The sequence below is a fragment of the Numida meleagris genome, chromosome 4 (assembly GCF_002078875.1).
Source record: "Numida meleagris isolate 19003 breed g44 Domestic line chromosome 4, NumMel1.0, whole genome shotgun sequence".
NCBI lineage: Eukaryota > Metazoa > Chordata > Aves > Galliformes > Numididae > Numida > Numida meleagris.
Genome location: NC_034412.1, coordinates 38,184,082 through 38,205,700, shown reverse-complemented (window position 1 = coordinate 38,205,700; position 21,619 = coordinate 38,184,082). Strand labels below are relative to the sequence as shown.

Below are 21,619 nucleotides of genomic sequence, written 5' to 3'. Positions count from 1 at the left end.
TCATTTTTTTCCTGTGATATTTCAGTGGAATACAAGATAACTGTCCCTTTACATCCATATCTCTTAATCATTAGATAGGCTGTTCTATCACAGGGTTAGAAGAGATGGCTTATCGCAAGCTCCCACTAATCCTGCTAGCAGCCCTCTTTGTTCTGAAGGCATTCTTAGCTACTAAGAAATACTTCACCAAGACAAAACAGTAAGAGGCATAGCACTCAAACCCAAACACACCCTAACTGACAGGAAAGTTGCAAGAAGTTAAGGTAGCACGAGTTTCTAGCCAAGAGCATATGCCAGTCTTGAATGTTGTCTCATCAGGACTACTGTGCAGTGTCTGTAGTGATGTTTAAGCAATAGTTGCAAATCCATTTGTATGTCTAGTATCTAAAGAATATAGGAACATGTATGCTTTTACTTTTGGTCACCAGTTTTACTCCGTGGAAAGCTTAGGCTTTCTGAGGAAATGCCAGGAAGTTTCTCCTCTCTGTAAACAAAAGGCTTTGTGGTTTTTTTTGTTTTTTTTTTTTGTTTTGTTTTGTTTTTTTAACTTTTGCAGATAAAAATGACAAAGTAGATTTACATATATAAAGCAACTTTAGAAAAGCTCTTACTGTAAATTTCAATACCATTTTTTTCATGTTACATATTTTTAACATTTAATTAATTTAATTCTATTCCCCAAATACAAGTTTCAGGTGTACTGTCTATAGAAAAATCCATAAATAGAATAGGTTTTATTGGAAAAAAAAAAGTTACTGTCAACAAGTCAGAATGCTAGAAGTTCAGTGACTCCTGAGCTACCCAGTTTGAGTTGCAGGTTTTCTTAGACATAATCTGGGTATCATCTTAGTAAAACAAACCTGTGCTACATTTGCTTCTTAGTGAGAGATTGTATTTCAAGGAAAGGCATTACGGAATAAAAATCTTCTGTTTAAGAACAGAGATGAATATGGGCATGTGTTCTAAGTTGTGTTCTATGCTATGCCACAGCCTTTCTTCTACATCTTCTGTGAGCAGTAGGAAAAAAAGAAAGTCCCCCTTAAATCTTCAGGAAGATGCTTAAGAATTTTCTCTATCCACACCCCCAAACCTTCATACCAAGGAACAAAAGCGGTACACTTTAAGCACTTGGGAAAAATCACTGTTTGTTCTACCTGTCATATTTCATCTGAATGATACAAACCACGTTTATCTCTTAATGTTCAAAGTTAGCCCCAAACTTTTTTTAGATACAGTTTTGCAGATATTTTGCTTCAGCACACAATTTAAAAAATGTAATACTGTTCAAAATAGTTACTGTATAAAAGATGAATATTTTACTTACCTGAATAGAATCCAGATACTTCACTAGACTAGTAACTAATAAAGATATACACACAGATTCAAAATTAATATTCTTTCAGTGTTGAAACAACATGCTTATGACTCATCAATATAAGAAACAGTGATTGCTAAGAAAAGGAGATATGCATTCTGAAATATCTGTTCTTTCCTGAACAGAAACAACTTGGAAGATCTCATAATTTTAATTCAGATCTCATCAAGATCTCATTGATTTTAATAGATTTACTTGCTCTAAGGTGACTTTTTAAAATGAAAGAAAGTTTGTTAATTAAGTTCTATACCTGCATTTAGTTATAAAGTCACCTTTGACCACTATATTTTGTCTCACAAATCACTACTTTAAATTTACTGCTCTTGTAACAAAATCATTTTTCCTTTTTAAAAATCAGATTGGGTTGTCTATGATGAGAGCTTGACACTAATTTTGAGAATAAGTTAATCAGTCTGGTCCAAAAGTCAGTCCACTTATAGTCTACAATTTCATATGATGTAAAATGGCACAGGTCAGCGGTGCTATCAAAAAAGTAATCTTGCCTTCCTCCACTGATTTTGTCCCTCCCTAAACTTTCATCTTCCCTGGTGTGAAGATGATTTACACAGCTATTTAGTAAATGAGATCGGTTCCCTGATTCAGATTCAAGTTAGCCCCCTTTTTTCTGCTGTTAATTATGACATGGATCAAGTTTCCGATCTGGTTCATCTGCCACCATATAAATCCTTACCCTGGCACAAGAGAGGAAGCAGCGTGAAGGCGAGAGTAAGCTGGGACTACATCAATTCACATAAAGAATACGTGAAACGGAAAACTCTCTTTGTGTTGTTTTTCTTTTATTCTATTTGTTTGTGTATGGGTCTAAAGCACGTGCTACAATATCCTCGGCGTTACCAGAGAACTTGCCTTTGTTCTATTTAGATAGTCTGTTTTTCTCTTTATGCTTTGAAAAAACAAAGCTGAATCCTGGACTTATGCTATAAATCCTGCAAGCTGTGTACTTGGGAGGAGGAGGACAACTGATAACTTAAATTTTTTTTCTTTAGAGACCACCTCCTTTTCCATAGAAGCAAAAAACACCTAATTCCTTCTTTCTAGGCTGTTAACGTTGCAGGGTAGTTGCAAGACAGAAAATTCTTCAATCTGTCATGGATTTCTTTTGGATTTGTTAATCCATCCCTGCCAACAAAGATTTATGTCTGGCCCCTAGCAAATTGCTTACCTTAGGAATGCAGCTGAAGGATATTTAACAAAAATATATCCCTAGGGGAAGAGCAGTAGTAGATTCCTTTAGAAGCTTAGTCCTGCTTTTCTAATTACAAATTATACTCCAAGGTCCAGTGGGAGTTTTGACCCAGAACTACATAATATGTTTCTTAATGAAAATTAGGTTATCAGCACTGCTCTGCTTTTCTGGTTATACAGACTATGATTAGCTAGCATGGTATTTAAGTGAACAATGCCAAACCTACTCTTCCATAACCTATAACCTGTCCATATGTCACATCACAGTCAATAGTGCAAAAGCACCCCAGTGTTCTATCCCTGCCCCCTGGAAAGTCACCTTAGACAAATAGATTTAATCATTTAATTATCTCAGATGTTAAAAAATATAAAAAAGAGTTGGCTGTGGATCAGTAGGGAGAATTTTAGTAAACCTCAATAGCAATGTTAAACAAAAGTCCAGACAGAAGGCCTACTCCCAGCTAATTACATTGTGATCTATGTAAATTCCTTAGAAAATTACTCGCTCATTAATACCTTCTTTCATCACTATTTTGCCACACCAAAGTTGCGCTTCTGTCTGCTTTCATAAAACCTTCCACTTTGTCTTCTTTTTGGTATACTGCCTAATCGCAGAGCTACTGGGAACAGGAAATAGGTTGCCTGCAATACAGGAAAATCCCGCAGACTGTGTTGCTTTAAGCCTATTTGCCAGATGTAAAATGGGACATTCTGGATTTTTTTCCTGAACTAACATGACTTCGCACCTGCAGGAAATTGGTAGGAGGGAAAAAAGAAATGGTGATACTGTATGTACAGCTGGTCTCTTAGCTGTATTACTGTCCATCTGTAGCCTGAGAAGATGCAGAGCAAACAGTCAGTGAAAGATTTACTAAGTCTGTAAGTCTTTCTTACAACACAATGAAATATTATCGAGTAGCCTTTTTGTATGAGTGTACGAATACTGATTTCCTCTTTGAATGAATCAGTACTAGATAGGAGATGAGATATTCAGCTGCTAGGCAAAAAAAAATCTATAGTGAATCAGAGAGTAATTCATAGCAGTTATTTATTCCTCTGCATTTGCTTTTTTGTTCCTTGCTTAGGTCTTGAATAAAGTGGTTTTATTTTAATCATTGTCAAGTACTTTATGAAGTCAGGTGCTACTTTCTGCAGAGAAAATAAGAAAGAGAAACAATGCTTGCAAAGTTGGAGAGCTTTACATTACATTTCTTGCTTGTGATGTACAGAAAAAGTTGGTTTTGTTTTTTTTTTTTCCTGGATAGTGTGTTGTTTTCAGTGTTCCATACTATAGCTTCACTTGTCTTTAAAGCTCATAGACAAGTCATAAGTATAAAGTAAATTGAGAGAAGTTTTTACTTAATGTTCTGAAAAAATTTTAATTTTTGCCAACAGTTGTTTATTCATGCCAAATAAATAGCACAAAAGAAAAGCTAGACATACATTTGTTTAAAGTTAGTTACTACAAAGTCACAGGACAGTTAGAGACTCATAGTTCAAAAGAGACTGAGAACAGCCAGGACAAGACCTCCACTATGACTTCCAGTAAAGTCACAGATATGAAGCTCCAGATTTTCAAGATTCTTCCCTGTTCTGTAAAGTATTCAACAGGATGTTTTACTGAAATGTGAACAATTTGCTGAAATAGAGATCAACGGTCATTTGGAGAATTAGGATCAAGGTCTGCTATTAGAAGGTACCTAAATCTTTGAAACAAAATCCTACGGGCATTTTTAACACTATAACGCAATGGAAAGCACAGCAATAATAGCAGGGTGGCAAAGCCCTCAACTACACTAAGTAAGGATAAGCCCAAATGCTGCATCCATGGACACAGAAACAAAGGAAAAAATCTGCTTACCCTTGGAAGGCTTCAGGTAGACAGAGATCTCCACTGAAACCCCCTTGCCTCCCCTGCCAACACTTAAATGAGGTCTGGGAAGGCATGAATCCTGGCTCCACCCCTTCCAGTCACTCAGGTACATGGCATGCACCTGAGCTCCCCTGGATTGGCCCTGCCTTCCCACCAGGTGCTCCATCACCAGTTCAAGCCATGACTTAGCATTTCTGCTGCAGGATTATTATTATTATTTTAAAATATCTGGCAGGTGAAAACTACTCATAACCCTTCACATTTAAAAGTCATTGGATAAAATGCATCAACAGCATTAGGATCAAAGACCAGGTTCCAAGTCTCTTTCTCTCCCTTTGAGAGATGAGTTCCTAGCTGCCAGCTAGTATAATCATGCTCCTCTTGCTTGCTCTTCCTGGCCTTGTGCTCTTTGCAGCATGTACCCCAGCTTCAAAAGACTCCCACTTCAAAAGTTTCCTGCTTTGTATAAACTGATGGGTAAGAAATACTGAAGCAAGGAAGGAAAGGCGAGTTTGAATTTTTTTTGGCCAAGGAGAAACTAAACCTGGCTCTCATATTTTGCAAGTAAATTGTCTATTAGTTGTTACCGAACTCCGGCGACCCTTTTAGTATTGTTCTTGCACGAAAGGAACCTAAACCCGGTCCTGGCCAAATACCACACACCGCATCAATATGATGTGCAGCAAAATGGCGTTTATTGGTAAAAGCTAAAGAAATATATAGTGTTTCTTATCTTCTTGCTAGACTGTTCCAGAAGCTCACGCGGTGCTCCTGGCCAATCATATTGAATCTCCTGCTTCTGACCTGTCACTTCCGACAGGCCATACACGGAGTTGTTGTGCTCCTTATTATGAAAACTGAGAAGCTCAACCCCCTGTGTCCAAGACACAGGTTCAGCCTCTTAGGCGAACCAATAACAAGCATATGGGGAAGGGCCTTTCCGCATTACAAACCGAGGTCCGCAACACGCCTACTACAACAATTAGTGTACTATTTCTAGGACCAACAACATCTCCTCAGCAGATGCCTTCCTGGCGAGAGAAAGGTCTCTTCAGCTTGTACTAAGAGCAGTTTCTAGATTGTGGGTGCTAACTAAATGAAAATCTTGTTTTGAAACTAGTTCAGAATTTTTAACTGATTTTTTAAGGATAAGGATAAGGCTGCAATTTGAAGGAAAACTTGAATATAGTTACTGTCTGCCTATACAAAGCAAAATAAAAGTTGAGGGAACTGGGCTTGTTTAGGTTGGAGAAGAGAAGGCTCCAGGGAGACCTCACTGTGGCCTTCCAATACTTGAAGGGAGCGTATAAACAGGAGGGGGAACGATGGTTCACAAGGGTGGATAGTGATAGGACAAGGGGGAATGGTTTTAAACTGAGACATGGGAGGTTTAGGTTAGGTTGTTATATGGTGAAAGGTTGCTCGTTTTGAACTTGGACTGCTAAAATTCAATGAATATGGCCTAACTGTACAACGTGAGTTGTCCACATTTTTCTCTGAGAATCAGTTAACAGTTGGCACACCTAAGAACTTGTGTATTTACAAAATGTAAGCTGTCAAATACTTTATCTTGAGATTCTTTTTCATAAGACACTATTTGTTTTAGTTTAAGCTTGACACTTTTGTTTAAAAAACAATCATTCTTAAGGATTCTGTCCTTTAGCATGTAGCCACTGGAAACTGTAATCCTGACGGAACGTGATATTTTTTCGTTTGTTGGCCCTGGAAGCTGTGCATTAGTAAAATAAATAAATTAAATAAACAGCAACATCTGTTCCAGCCACTAGGGGCTTATTGCTGGAGTCATCTGCATTGAATGGGAGGAGAAGCTCTAGTACAGGAATTCTGCTTTCCGCAGCAGAGATTAGTGGAATTACTAGGAATAACTCATAGAATCAAAGAATATCCCAAGTTGGAAAAGACCCACAGGAATCATGAAATCCAACTCCTGGCTCCTAAAAATTAAACCACAGAGCATTGTCCAGACACTTCTTGAACTCCGGTAGCTTGCGTCTGTTACCACTGTCCTGGGGAGCCTGTTCTAATGCCTGACCACACTCTAGTGAAGAACCTTTTCCTAACACTCAACCTGACTCTCCCCTGATGTAGCTCCCTGCTGCTCCCTTGGCTTCTGTCACTTCTGCAACACATGGGAATGGCAGCTCTCAGGGAACATGATGCTTATTTCCTTAATTTTGGTCAGTTGAGTCTATGGCATTGTTATTGCCATAAGACAAGGACTAGAGGGTAGTCAGTGAGGTGATGTGATTACAGGATTAAAGCTGGAGTAGGCAGGAGGTAGTGCTAGCATGAGAAATGGATAGCAGCTGAAACCTAGGAAGAGGTGTCAGGATGTCTTGCTAGATTGCTAGTCATTGCAATACAGTGGTTGTGAGTCAACAGCTCAAATGGGTTCAAAAGAGAGTAAATAAAATGGAGTACAAGTCATGTGATTGTAGTTTAAATTTTTTTAAAGTACTGCTGGTACTACCTATTGCTCAGAATGTTTCTGAACTGCTTATTGCTGGAGTTACAGGTTAAGTACCTGATTTCCATTTTCTTCCTGAAAGTATGCATCATTAGCTATTGCAGAAGATGAGATACTGAGCTGGACTGACCCATCTGTGTGAACTATTATAGAAGATTTGACTTCCATCCCTTTTCCAATTAAAAAGATGGATGTATCAACAGGCTAAGTGGTAGCGACACAGAAGTTGAAGGAAAGATGTTGGGTTTGTTTTGATATCCAGGAGGAAATGGAGGAGGTTGGAGATTCCCACTTCCTTTTTCATCCTTTGAAGACATCAATTTAATGTAAGCAGCAGGTGCAGAAGAGAAAGGTGCAGAGTGGGGACTACTGAGAGTAGTTGTTATAGCTCTGGGAAGACTTACATTTACTAGTTCTCTCTACTTGAAGCACTGAATGTCAGCCAAGTAAGTCAGATGGATACGGGGGGGATGAGAGCTATGTAGTGATTTGAAGAAACGGGAGTATGCCAGCAAAGGTTTCTTCAACTTTGTGAAGTAGTGAGGGTGCTTTTCAGTTTTAAAACTATGCCTTGGTCTGATATGTAATTTTCAGGCTTACTGCACTGACACATAAAAGAATAGCGCAGCCTATGTCTGATTACTGATGGGTTGGCATTTCTTTCTCAGCTTTTCTCAATTTTGTGTTAGTTCTAGCCTGCAAAGAACATCAGCAATACGTGGCCATCACAGATACAGAAATCAGGGATGGCAGCATGAAGATATTTATTGTATAAATTTGTTAATTGCCATTATTTGAAATATAACTATATATGGTTCACATCGAATAATTATGTTTTTTAACACAATGAGCTATATAATTTAGTTAGTTCTGGGAACTAACCTCTTAAAAAGTTGCTGTGGCTAATGCTTTCTTCATACTGATTTTATGCTTGTACAACTTCACCAGATTTAATGGAATTAATCCCAGTTTTCATTTACATAAATGCAAAGGAACCTCAGCCTCAGTGCTACTTTACATACTGTTTTATGTATGCTTCAAACTGCTAACCCCAGTTAATTCCACATAAAATTAAAGTTTAATACAGAGAGATTTAATTGTCCTGATTTCACGCATAAACCACTGTGGCAAACAACAGAACAAACAATGATACGCTGTTCTTTGGCATTTTAGATATGCAGTGCTGTTTGAGCATTCAGAGGCTTTATGGCTGTGTTTTTATCAATGAAAAGTCTGTGAAACCACTTGACTGAAATTAGCTTCTATTAACGTAGGCCTGTCCTCTAGCTTCCACAGAGGTAGTACTAACTGCCTGTATCAAAGGAAGGAAAAAGCATTTGAATTTGAAGACATAAACGAAGCCTTCCTTTATTGCTCTTTGATCAGTTCTGCTTTAGTGGGCACGTAATCTGACCCTGCTGCCATCTAATTTTCGGTCTCTTCCCTCTCCCTCCCATTTCTAGTCAGCTTTTATCAACGCCAGATATTTTTCTTTTTTTCCTCTAGAGAATTTTCGTGCTTCATTTATTCTTCTGATGTTTAGAAACCCCACTGCAAAGTTTAAGCTATTAGGAAATTTCCACCTCTTGGAACGTCAAGTACATCGGGCTTGGTTGTTGTTTTTTTGTTACTAGGCTGCCACCCCATGGCCATACGTATAAACTACAGCTTTAGTTCCACCGAAGTAAGCTGTACTGAAAGAAATTCTGTGAACGTGCGATAGAAAATCTGAGATTTGTGTCTTGATTTTCTCCAGAGAGAGTATTACTACCTTAGAGAGGACAAAGTAAAAGACTACCATTTTACCTGTAGGCACCAACGAACCTGATATTAAGTATGTTATGGACTATCTTCTTGATAATCAATACTGCGCATTCTCTGGTACCCTAACATGTAATTTCTCACTATGCTGCTTGCCCCAGCTGTTAGGGGTAGAATTCCCCAAAATATTCCTATTTTGAGTTGAATTTTCAGATGAGAGAATATTGAATCTTCTACGCCAGTAAGCAAAAGGACCTTCCCTGGGTAATCAAGATCATTTGACTGAAAAATGTCTGGTGTCCTTCATAAGTATGAAGTTTTGTTGGTTTTGAATCCATGCAACAACTAAGTAATTGAAGTGAATTGAAGTGTGTTTTAAATGTAGAGTCCTCTATGTAGCCATACACATTTTAAGATTGGGCTAAAAGGGCAAAAGTTTCCATCTGAACATTTATCAAGAATTTTTTCCACTTAAGCAAGGTTAAAATGCTCTGCCTAATAAGTTATTGTGCATGTCACTATTTTGACATCTGCTTCTGAAAATTGAGAGTATTGAAATTTAGCAGATCTTCCTTCTGGAGTATAGTGAGCAAGCTACAGATTTGTTTGCCCATGAGCACTTCTGCTCAAGTTATTCAGTGTCAAGACCTTTCACAGCCACAGCTCACACTGACAAGGGTAGGAATGGCACTGTCATTATCCTTAAGCAGTTTTTCTGTTTCTTCTGAGAAAGTGAGATAAAAACAAGTACAAAATGCAGTCCTTCCTTCATAGTTAGCACACTTAAGCTAATAGCACACTTAAGCTAAGAGAAAAAACTCCTAGGATGATGGAGATTTAATTTCTTGTGAACATTAGCCTCTAAAAAAATACAGTTCCTAGTTGATGTCATGTCAGTAAGCATCAGTTACTATAGAAAATATTCTAAAGACTTAAAAATTAAACCATTTCCTGTATAAACACCACCTAGCATTTGAGAACAACAACAGTTTGAAAAGCCCGAAGTTCAGAGCAGTGGAAACTCATTCAGGTGGAGGGGGGGGAAAGAAAAGGTCTTACTGGCCACAGTAGTTTAAAAACAAGCTAAAGAAAATCTAATTTGTATTTTCCTTCAAATATTCCCTAGTATCCACTCCTGGGGTTGCTGGAGGGCAGGGTGGGGGGAAGGAGGATTGCTGAAAATTAAACAGTTTGCTCTTATTAAAATAAAAATCCATCACAAAATCATCATTGATTAAACTGAAATGAGTACTGACCTTTGGCCATTCTAGAAAGTCTCCATGGCATTTTATTATTTTGTATTAATGCAGATTAGAAGTATAACAAGGAACAAAACTTCTTAGGCTAGTATTCCCCAGGATGTTCAACCCTAACATTTCTAAACAGAACCCACAGTTAAAAGAGCTAATTAGTGCTGCCAAAAAGCCAACAGTGCCTATGCCCTAATAAACTTAGTGATTATATATATGTACATATGTATGTATGGAGGCTCTGAATACCCCAGTTATACGCCCCATTTAGGAATATTACCAGTAAAATTTGTTATCAGCAGGAGATTATCAAACAATACAAAGCAGGAGCTCATAAAGATGTTGGATGAGAAAGCGCTCAAGTATGGGAACTAAACCAGTACAGAAGGAAATAAAAAATGACCTAGTTTTCCCAAGTATTTCTGCAGCAGGCAGTGCATGCAAGAGCAACGTTAGAGTTGTGGCTTAAAACAATGCACTGAAGTTGCAAGGAACTGTATTGAAATATAATAGAAGTATTTTTAAAGAACAGGAATGCTGCCCAAATAGCTAGAGAATGGAATGCAAAACAAAGTGAGGTTGCTTGAAGCATGATGCTGGCAGTGCAGGAACCTCCTCTGCAGCTTATTTGTCTGAGCAGAAGCACCAAGGTCCCTAGAGGACTGATCGTGCTGTGTACAAACCTGGCCAGTGCTGCAGTGCAGCAGTCTGACATCTTAACACCTGCAGCTGAAGTCTGCAAGCAAGGCTGAAGAGTGAGACTTAGAGAAGTAGGCAGTGGAAAAACCGTCAACAAAATTTGGGTGTCAGATATATGCATAAGCAAACCATATACGCAGAGGCATACAGATAACAAAAGCTAGGTTAGCTGTAGTTTACAAGAATTAGTTCAGCCCTTGATTTAAAAGGCTGAATTCAGCTGCAAACTAGATCAGATCATGTAGCAGTCAACACAGTTTTTGAGCTGCTGGAAGAAACTGAATGATTTCCTCTTCATGGAGATATTAAACATGTCTTTCCTGTGCAGTATGTCCTGAAATTTTTGCATAACTTTGTTTCCATTTTTCTCCTATGTTCTTCCTAAAGTGCTGGGAATCCCAGTGCACTGTATCCTGGTTAGGGCTATGACAGATCTGCATTACGCCTGTGTGGAACATGTTCACACTGCTGAATTCCAAACATGCTATTCTCAAAATGTCACTGTCCCTTTGTTTTTGCAGTGGCATTGTATTTCAGACCTATATTTACTTGAAGACTTTTCACCTGTAGATCTGGCTTTGCTTCTGAGACAGTTGGTGAAACTGATAAATCTATGTAAAACAAAATAACGTGCCCTCAATGTAATATTTTGGAAATGTAAAAACATTTCTTAATAGTACAGAGTGATCCTAATACCAAGAAAGGTTTTTTGTTGTTGTTGAGTTGTCAGGGTGTTTGTTTTTTTCTTATCTATTTTGACAGTAAACAACTCAGTGCAGGAACAGAACTTGTACGGTACCCAACACAAAAGAGCCCAACCTGAGTTGGAAAGTTCATTGTGTTATTATAATCACACTAATGAATTCTTCAGCCCAGGTACTTGAGCTCACCTGACTAGATTTCACTATACACAGCTCCTCACAGCGTTTCCTCCTTGGTAATATTCTGGTTTAGTGGGGAGGAGATTAGAAGGAGCAGGGATCCACTACTGCACTTGTAAAATGAAGGAGGTCATAGTCAGTCCAATTAAGAACGAGAACTCAGGAGATCCTGTTGTTAGTATCCCCTTCAGCTATCCAGTGCTCTGTCCTCTCTGACCTCAGATCAAATTTCACTTTGAAGTAATCTCCTGTCTTGATTTTCCTGCTAATGATTTGTATTGTTTGTTCTATTTCTTTTCATGTTACATTTAAAAAGCTATTTCTTTTCCTCTTGGCTTGACCACAAAAAACTGATTCTGAATATGCATGGAATCTGCAGCAACCTTCAGGCACTGGTGAATCTTCAATACTATTATTTGTAATAGATATTTTGTGGACACTACACACAGACTAGTAGTAAACTTATTGAAGTGTAAAAAGAAAAACCGTTCAGTACAATGCAGTGCTTCAGGAACGCATTTTGATATAGCTCTCAATCACACACAAGCATGAAGTTTTACTGTCTGTTGTAAAAGAACTGAATGTGATAAATTCTGTGAGCGGTATATTAAATCTGGGGCTTGAAAAGCTGGCCACTTACACAGTGCCAGCTCCAGGAAGGTGGCTTAATTTCCCTTTGGCTTGATATTTAACTAATTGCCATGAAATTATATAGGTGTTCTTTCTCTCTAAAATGCTGCTTTTTGAAACTTCACTCTTCAGTATTTTCTGCGCACATCCTAATCACATCCTTGAATTTCCCCACAACTGGCAGAAATTGGCAGCACTGTTGTTTCTTTGAAGAGAGGCAAAGGTCTGAAATGGAATGGCATTATCGCTCCATAAATGTGATCTCATCAAATAAGTCTACAAGTCCGGAAAAATTCACAGTTCTCCCTTTGGATTGCTTCAGCACTGGATATGTTTTGTGGATAAAGCGAGTACGAATGTGTCCAAAACCAGCTGAAGCTGGCAGAAAGAATTGATTGTTTCAATTTTAATCTTTGGAATATGTGTCCTCATCTTCCCACACGGATTAAAATAGGTATACAGAAATACCTGTGCCAAGCTTCTATTCCATCCTCACTGCCAGATTATACTGGGAAAAGCACTCATGTTTTTGCTAGTTTTCAAATGGGGAAACCCAATCCTGATATAGATGGGAGACTGCCAAATTAAATACATGATGCTTCAGCTGAAAGGCTGCAAGAGAATTTTTTCACTATGTGTCTAGAAGCTGGATGAATTAATTTATAGAGTTAGGGGAAGATAAGCAACACTAGCTTTTAGCCCTCCCTGTGCTCCTGTGATGCTGGGTCACTCTACAGACTTAACTGTACCAAGCTGGTAGTGAAGTTCTCTCTGACAGCTTGTGTGCACCATAATTTTGCAAGCGGCCCTTGAATAAACAACCTTTGTGTTCTTTTTTTTATACCACCATCAACAAGGACTTCACCAACTGCAGAACACTCCAGATTTCTGAAGGGGCATAAAGTGGGTAGAGCACACACGATGATATTTACTCTGCATAAGAACTACTTCAATTTATTGAGAGTAATTTTTATGAAGCTCACTTACCAGGAAGCAGTGAGCTAGTCCATCTCTGTCGCCACTGTTCCAGTTCATCACTGAACTGGCTCCCTGAAAAATACCGAAGAAATACAAAAGACCTGACACCCAAGGCTGTGGTGAAATCTACCCAAACCTTCCTTCTGATCAGCCTGGATCAGAGTGGGCCCTATGGGCTCATCATAAAAGAGCTATTCTGCCATTCCTCCAGGTTCCTCATTAGCCCTTAATAGCAGCGATACTTTTGGTAGCCTAAGAATTTCCTGCGAGAAAGAAGCTTTCAAGTAGCATGTTTCTATTAGCCAGGCTGAGTGAAGACAGCATGAGTATGAGAACTGGAATGCTTCTTAATGAATAATTTCAATATAAAAAATTCACATAACAGGATTCTGGAAACAAGACATAAGACAACTAAAATTTTAAGTCCTCTTAACACCATTTTAAAATATTTTTAGTTGGTTCAGTATAATCTATTGTTTTCTTTCTTTAAAGTTCTACAAAACTTTCTATTTCCTATTTCTTCCTGGCTCTGTTTATATTTGGTATTATTTCTCACAGGAAAAAAGATTGCCTCCTGGGGAATTCAGTTATATGTGCCATTCAAGAGATCCTGACAGGGATGAATGGTAATAAAAATTACCCATCCTTGGAACATGATTTGGATTACACTGCAGAAATTACATGTCAATATTGGATAGAGCTGTAGGGGGATTCACGGAAGAAATACAGGGTTATATGTGCACATGGCTTGTCATTCCTTTCTTGACTCCAGTCACTCTACATGCCTGTTCTTTATTTATAGGCAAGCAGCATGCTGACATTTCAATATTCCTTAGTCTCAACAGTTCAGAGTACAGTCACAGCAAGAAAAGCAACCCATGTAACCACGAGTAGCCTGAGATTCATTTCACTGGATTTTCCAATAATTAAATTTAAATTTAAAGTTAAGCCACGGTGTTAATTTGCAGGAGTTTTGAAAAGAGAAGGTCACATTTTAGGATTAAAAAAAGATGGATGAATGGCATTTGTAAGATAATGAATAGACTGGAAAATGACAAATACACTTTATATTTTAATAATAATTACAGGAGACAATGGATGCAGTCCTGTTATGCAAGACAGTGTTTTACTTTGTCTAGTGCTGGACTTCAATTAGAATGCAAGGGCTAGATGTCAGTCTTAATTTATTCTTATAATTTGTGTTCATTACTGACAGAAAAGGGAATGCTCACGTATTAAGAAGCACACAGAAACATATGACACAGTTTAAAGTTGTTCAACCGTAATTAAAAGGAAGAAGAAGGTGTATGAATTCAAGGAGACCGCAGTTAATTTCAGTAACATGTTGGGGTACTGTCATCATGGGCACATTAGAAAAAACAATGATGATATTTCATCTCCCATGCTCCTTCTTAAGGCAACTTCTGTCATACATTAATAGATCATGAACATTTATAGTTGTCCCCTGAAAGTTTTTTACCTGGTAATGATACAGTATGAATACAATATTTATGCTTGTAGAAGTCTACGACCATTGAAGCAGTTACAAGTAAACTAGATTGAGATTACCTCTTGCAAATAAAAGGTGTTGGCAATTTGAGATAGCCAAAGCCATAGAACTCAGGCAAAAATTCACTTCCTGAGGATAACAGGGAGTATATTTTATGTGTTTTAGCTTATTAAATTTGTTTTTAGACTCTCCAGGGAAAAAATTAGAGGTGTGAATTTCTAGAGTTCTTGAACAATTACTCAAAATTTTAAGAAGTGGAAATTGTCAAGCATTTAATTTTTCTGGTTCCTAACATACCAGGTGTGTTAGCTCATGTTAAACTGTCTAGCTTGAAGCAGTTTTTTTTTTTTTTTTAAAGACATTTTTCATGAGGAAACAAAAGTAGAAGTCCTCCTACACTCAGAAATCCCTGTTTCAGCCAACATTACATCAATAGTGTTGAGCTTCAGTTGCAACAACTTGCAATCTGGAGAATAAATATCTAGATTTAAGTTGCCACTACTCACTAATGAGGCTGGAACGTGATCCACACACTTAACCATCCATGAATACAAAAGAAAAAGCTCAAAGCTCATTTACTATATCTGTTTAAATAATACATTTTCTTTAGTGCTAATCCAAAGAAGGATCAGCCCTGGTGCTGCAGAAATATATCAACATTCAGCAAATGTAAGCATCAGAGTAAAACAAGAGAAAGTTTATTCCAGAACTTCTCAATACTTGTTTTCCTTTTGCTATAAACTTTTGCTGCAAACCCTGGGACTGGCTGATAAACCCATATTAATCCCCTTGGAAAGCTGCATTTTGTATAATTGTCTGAGATGGGACCAAGGTTTTATCAGTACGTTTAACATTCTCTTTTTGCAGTTTTTTTGCATTTCTTGCTCACTCTTAAATCATTGCTTTGCCAGTAAGAATTGTGTGTGCCATAGCTATCAACAGTAGAAAATTCCATATGCTACTGCACTAATGAAATGCAGAGAAAAGAATAGGTATAACTCAACTCCTTTAAACACACTCTTCCAATCTGGGTAAAAGGGATGCACTGTAGATTGTAATGTCAAGCTTTTGCTTCAAAATTGTCCCTAGATCTTTTGCTCATCCACAGGTAAGAATCTCTTCCTTGAGCATCACAGGGTATATAACCCAGCCCATCTCACTTGGATGTAAAGCATTAAGAATAAGACCAAAGAGAACCTTTTACTGTGATTATAGCTATTTACTTGGCAGTAGAGATCTAAGTTAAACTATGAAGCACTAGTTTCTTCTAGAGCAAACCCTAATTCCATTGTGGACAGACAGATGTTTCTAAGAAGGAAGCATAGAATGGTTGTCTTATGGTAGGTGTAGTGATTGGAAGGATGAACACTATAGAAAAGGCATTACAAAATAAAGGACTAGCACAAGAGCAAAATATTACAAAGGAAGTGAAATAGGTTGCTCACCTGTATCAGAAGATTCTGGGTTCACAAGAAAAAGAAAAAGCTCCACCAAGAAGAGATCCCTAGAGAAAAACCTTCATTGAGGGGCATTCAGCCTTTAAATGAGGCCTGGCTCCACCCCTTCCAGTCACACAGGTGTATTGCCTTCACCTGTGCTCCCAGGGCTGACTGGGTCTTTCCTCCAGATGCTCTATCGGTGGTTCAGGCTGTGACTCAGCAGTTCCCATACAGTAGGATATGTTACGCAAAGCTGGAGTAACGTCTCATGGTGAAAACTCACTATATCATGAATAACTGTAGTGTAGTTGTTCACAGCTGAGCTGAGATGGCAGCTGGTTGCTGATCATCTGATTAACTCTAAGAGATACAGCAACGAATTTGCTGCCTAAAGGAAGAAGATACTATATGTGAGGACACTTGCATACTCCAGGCTATGGGCCATCTTGCAGAATAAAGCTTTCTCTGAGAGAGCTGCTTCAGGACTGATAGGTTATTCCTGGCTCCTGTACAGAGCTGAGCACATGAGTTTTGTGAAGGTATCCTAGAAACTGATTCTGACACTCTTTTCCTTATTTTCCAGACCATTGAACTCTCACTGATCTGAAATTGAATGCTGTAGAGCTCCTTTAAACTGCTTCTGGCATTTAAACGGCATTGAAGGATTTCACAGCAGATATTAAAGATTTCTGTAAAACTGATCCTGAAGTGATAAAGTTACTTCAAGATGAGCATTTAGGAGATTTTGTCCATGAAGGAAACTTTGTTGGCCAATGGGAGCAACAAGAAAGAGCAAGGGAAGCACAGGTGAGTGACTCTGGAGGCCTTTTGATTTCACTAATCCCTAAACATTGCTACATATCCTTGGAAACGTGAGAGATCCATGTAAATTGGAGTGAAATCTGTTACAAAGAAAGGAGGAGTAGCTCTTCCTCTTAAGTTGTAAAAACTGGAGGAAATTATACTCAGGCATATCTCTACCTTTTGTGCTTTCCACACTCCTAAAGCCCTTGCAGAATATGGCATCTCCTTTGAGAATGAAGTTGCTAAAAGCAGCTGTAAGGTAGGGACTGAATGGGCTGTATATCTTGGAGGAAAGATTGCAGGATAAAAAAAAATAACATTTTTTTCTGGGTTAAAAAAAAACATTTTGAAAAATTTTGAAGAAAGTATGAGTAGCTACAGTCTGAGGAAGGCAGATATTTGAGGCAGACTAGAGGAGTTAAAGTATATATGCATTGTGAAAGTGTAGAAGAGACTATGGTGACATAAAACATTGCAGAAAAGAAGATGTCACTGAAGTCCTACAAGGTTTAAGTATCACAATTTTGGGAAAATAGGAATTGATCCAGTTTTTAGGTGAGAACTGTTATCTACTGATCTCTCTCAGCAACTGGCTAGAGCAAAGATCTGATTCAAGATGTAAGTTTTCTCTGAGAAACTGTCCATGAAACTCCAGATTTTGCCAATAATAGCTTGTAAAAATGCTGCTAACCTTTATCAGTCCAGACCTCAGTGGGAACAGCAGACATTTGGTTTTCATGTAACTAAAACAGAGGAAATTTGGTTACTGTTGTGCCACCAGATTATCAACTTTAACTTTGTATGTTTTTTAATGACATGAAACTTTTCATACTGAACGATGCAATTCTGTGATTACACTTGGTGAATATGGGAAAAACTTCTGTACACTGAACGTGAATATGGATATGCAAAGTAATAAGGAAGTAAAAAAAAATAGGGTAAGGCCTCCACTCTTTGACTGTATTGTTAACGAACTTCGGTATCAAAGGGTTTAACAAGAATTCTATCACTGACAGTAAAACCAACAAATTGCTTTATGGTAGCAGTGTGCGTATAACATAAAACAATGTCTGCTATTCAGAAGAACACTTAGTTCAGCAACTCAAATTTTCATCCAGCTATCTAAACAGTATAGATATCTTCTTGATAACTCAGGTGTTTTTAGCTCAGAAACTACAGTTGTTTAAATAAGTATGCAATATAAGTGGAGTGCAGTGCCCCTAAAAGCCTAGCAAAATAGATTCTTGCAAGCATGAGTGTTAAATACATAAGCTTCTTAGTATAAGCCTCATTAAAACTGATATGGAGGCCCTGATGATGGGTATACTTGCCATCATCTATTCTTCTATTGACATTTAGTATTTAGAGTAATGGTATCAGTATAAAAGTGAAAAAGACGGGAGTTATGCTATCAGATAGGAGCGTTTATTGTTCCTTAATTGCTACTGAGGTATGCACGTTCTTCTTTATCAGAGTAATTGGAAAATAAATGTCTGAGATACACTGCCATATCTTGCACCATGTTTGGCTGGCTGGCTTAAAATGAGCAGGTGTCATCCAACATTCTGTCAGGGGGCCTCGCCAAGTACTCAATTAAAGCTATCAAACTGTTTTCCAATCCTCAGCTCTTATTAAAAACAAATTGTTTTAAGAAGCTGTGTGTTGTTGAATGTACGATTGAAAGGTGTCTATAACAGATCAAAATAATTTTTTAAAGTTGTAAACCTGCAGTATTCTACTAGTAAGAGTCTACTTTTTGAAAAACTTACATATTAGAAAAATATTTTCCCATTAGCAAACACACATTAAGGTAACTAGATTGCTACAACCTCATTAATATTAAACTCCTTGGCCCTCAAGTCACAAATTAGTCATTATGATACAATTATTTAATTGCAGAGTTATCCTGTTGCTGAATATTAATGTGCCTTTGTGAACACTTCTGGTAAGAGTGAACTACGTCGATGTTCAGCACAAAAAAAGGATGACAGCATGCCTAAAAGATCACAGGTAGTACAGTGAAAAACAAAACAAAACAAAACAGGAGATGCTATCATTGCAGCGTTTTCCATCACGTTACAGCATCGCACGTTGTTTGCTAATTAAAAAGAGAGGAGAGTAAAGGGTGCTTTTTGTCCAAGTTGGAAAACAACAGAAGTAATTAAAATTATTAGTAAAACTAATTTAAAAACTGGCAACTCTTAAAATCTCCTTCGGAATAGATTTTGCATGTTTGGCCACCAGTTTTTTTGTGAATTACACCATGGTCTCCGGTCTTTTGAAATTATTGGATTTGCTCCTTTCATGCAGAAATCCTTTTTTTTTTTTTTTTTTTTGACCAAACTCAAAATCCCTGGTTTTGCATAATGGTAGTTTCCCAGTATTTCTATCGGAAAGGTCTTTTTTCAAGGAAATCAATGATCTTCTATTTCTATCATCTTCACTCATCACAAAATCATCTATGTTTAGACTGTCATCCTGCTGATATGATGGGAGACACAAGTAGTTCTAACAGTGCAAAGGAGCCCCCACTTATCTGGAGACCTTTCAGGAAGCCTGCAGGCTCCCGATATGTCATTCTCCAGCTACATGAGAATCCACTGGACCAGGTGAACACAAATGGAGGTCAAATTATCAGATCTTGGCTCTCCCCAGCGTCCATTTCCTCTTCTGTCTATATTGCCAATGTTGTTCCTCTATTGAGCAAGATCCTTGTTATTTTTACTCAGTACAAAAATAACGTTGTCATGTCTAAAGGCTACATTCTCCCTTTTGCAAACACTCTTTTTCATCCCTTGCATTTTTTAAAAATCTTTTATCTGCATTCTTTTGTGGTCTGAGGCTTCTGTATCTCTGCCAAACACTGATACATTCATTGCAGGCTTCAGCTGCTGTGCAGAACCTGAATTGGCACTGAGGCTACATAACCAACTTCAATTAAGCAGTTCTATAGAGCTGATATTTTTTGTTGAAAAAACAGTGTCTTTTTGCAGGGCCACACAAAGCAGCAATTCCGAGGATGCAAATCAGAACCAAATACTTAAAAAATAATAACTATTAAGGCAACTAATTGTAACTGTTCTGCAGAGAATACAAAGACCCATTTACCCAGTTGCCTCCTTCTGCTCCACTGTTGTGAAATTCCAAGTATGCACATTACAGCAATGATGCGTATGGCAAAGTAGAATCTCAGTGAGAAATATCCAGATTCTAACTGCTAAATTACAGACTTTTCTAAACAATAAGATTTCTTTTCTAGGAGAAGGATAGCTATGAAATACACAGAAGTCTTTTTATTCCTACGCATATATACACAGCAGAGATTCTCACTGAAGTACAAGAGTGCATTTCTTTCTTTCATCCCGCTTCTAAGACACAAGGATACTGTACTTCATACAGGACTTCAGGGCAGAACACACGGTGATGAGCTTTCCTCTTTTTCTTTAACTTTTGGAATTTTTTTCTCTATTTAATTTTTCTTCTTTGTTTTCTTTCTTCCGTTCTTTTTTTTTTTTTTTTTTAATTTCTATTGGTTTATTTGCTGAGAAGTAAAAGGGGAGCTTTTCTCTTCTCGAGAGAATTTCCTGCATGGCTTTAGTTTTTGCAGCATTTGAGACTGTTAGATCCAATCCACACTCCCATTTCCTTCTTCCTCTGGGTGTGGCAACCCAGCAGAACTTTTTTTGTGTGTTCCAATCTGAGCCAAATTATCACAAATTACTCTGCCTGGCCTAAGTTATTATTAGATCAGCCAACAACTCTGGCTGTTTTGATTATTTCAACAACTGGTTTTTCTGCTTGTCTAAAACCCCAAAAGCACGGCTCTCACCACCTAGAAACTGCTTACCCAGGTATGGGGCTGCGTCAGAATGTGTCACTGGGACTGCTGAGATGGAACGGCTCAGGAGCACTCTGTCAGAGCCCCATTTATCTCCTGCACGCTTGTTAACTTGCATTATTTGTACACCTTTATCAAATACCAAGCCTCTGGTGAGATGCTGCTTTGATAGAGCAACCCTGAATCTGTTGATCACCTGGGAACACCAACATAAACTGGATGTGAGGAACAGCTCACACTCACAGTATGAATGAGTGTGGCTGGACAAGCGCTCACTAGAAAATGATTCTTTGTAAGAAACAATGTTCTCCATCTCCATCTGTGCCCTTAGTCTTTGCATATTAGCAGATTTTGCTGTTGAGAGAAGTGAAGAGGATAAGAATGTACTATGCTGCACATTCCTGTATATTATCCAACACTCACTTGTTCTGCAGGCATTTAAAGCAAAAAAAAAAGAAAAGAAAAGAAGAAAAAAAAAAAGCTCTAAGCTTGAATGCTTGTGGCATTTGCACATGGGCAGTGTGAATATAACAATGGAGAATGTGTCCTGAGGAATTCTACCTGGTGGTAAGCCACCTCCTTTTGGAGGTAACATGCATTATTGCATGGATTTTTTTGCAATAAGAAATTCAGAAGTCTGATATGAGCATTTTGTGCAATGCTGTGTTGTATTTTAATTTTATTCAAATGCTGGCAATTTTCACTTGTTTTTGGCAGTACTGATTGGAAACTGTTTCCAGTAGATTCCAGTAGTATGTTGGTTATTGCTACCTGAATCTTGCATCCACCTATGAATTGTATCACAGTTTGATCTCTTCCATTCTGGGGAAATCTGTTCTTGGTCAGTTCCAGGCATCTCTTAATCACTTAATCTTCTAGCTCTGAAT

At 37.9% G+C, this 21,619-nt stretch overlaps 1 protein-coding gene across 3 annotated transcripts in view; it reads left to right on the top strand.

Moving 5' to 3' along the window:
* SH3D19 (SH3 domain containing 19) overlaps nt 16,827–21,619 on the top strand; it is an 84,219-nt gene continuing 79,426 nt past the window's right edge. The window contains exon 1 of one of the 3 annotated variants that reach the window (XM_021393747.1): nt 16,827–16,897. In XM_021393747.1, coding sequence (XP_021249422.1) covers nt 16,842–16,897 — 56 coding nt within the window. In that variant the 5' untranslated portion in view covers nt 16,827–16,841. Of the gene's footprint in view, nt 16,898–18,863; nt 18,905–21,619 lie in introns of those variants that run through there. The other 2 variants (XM_021393749.1, XM_021393746.1) reach the window with 2 other exon arrangements.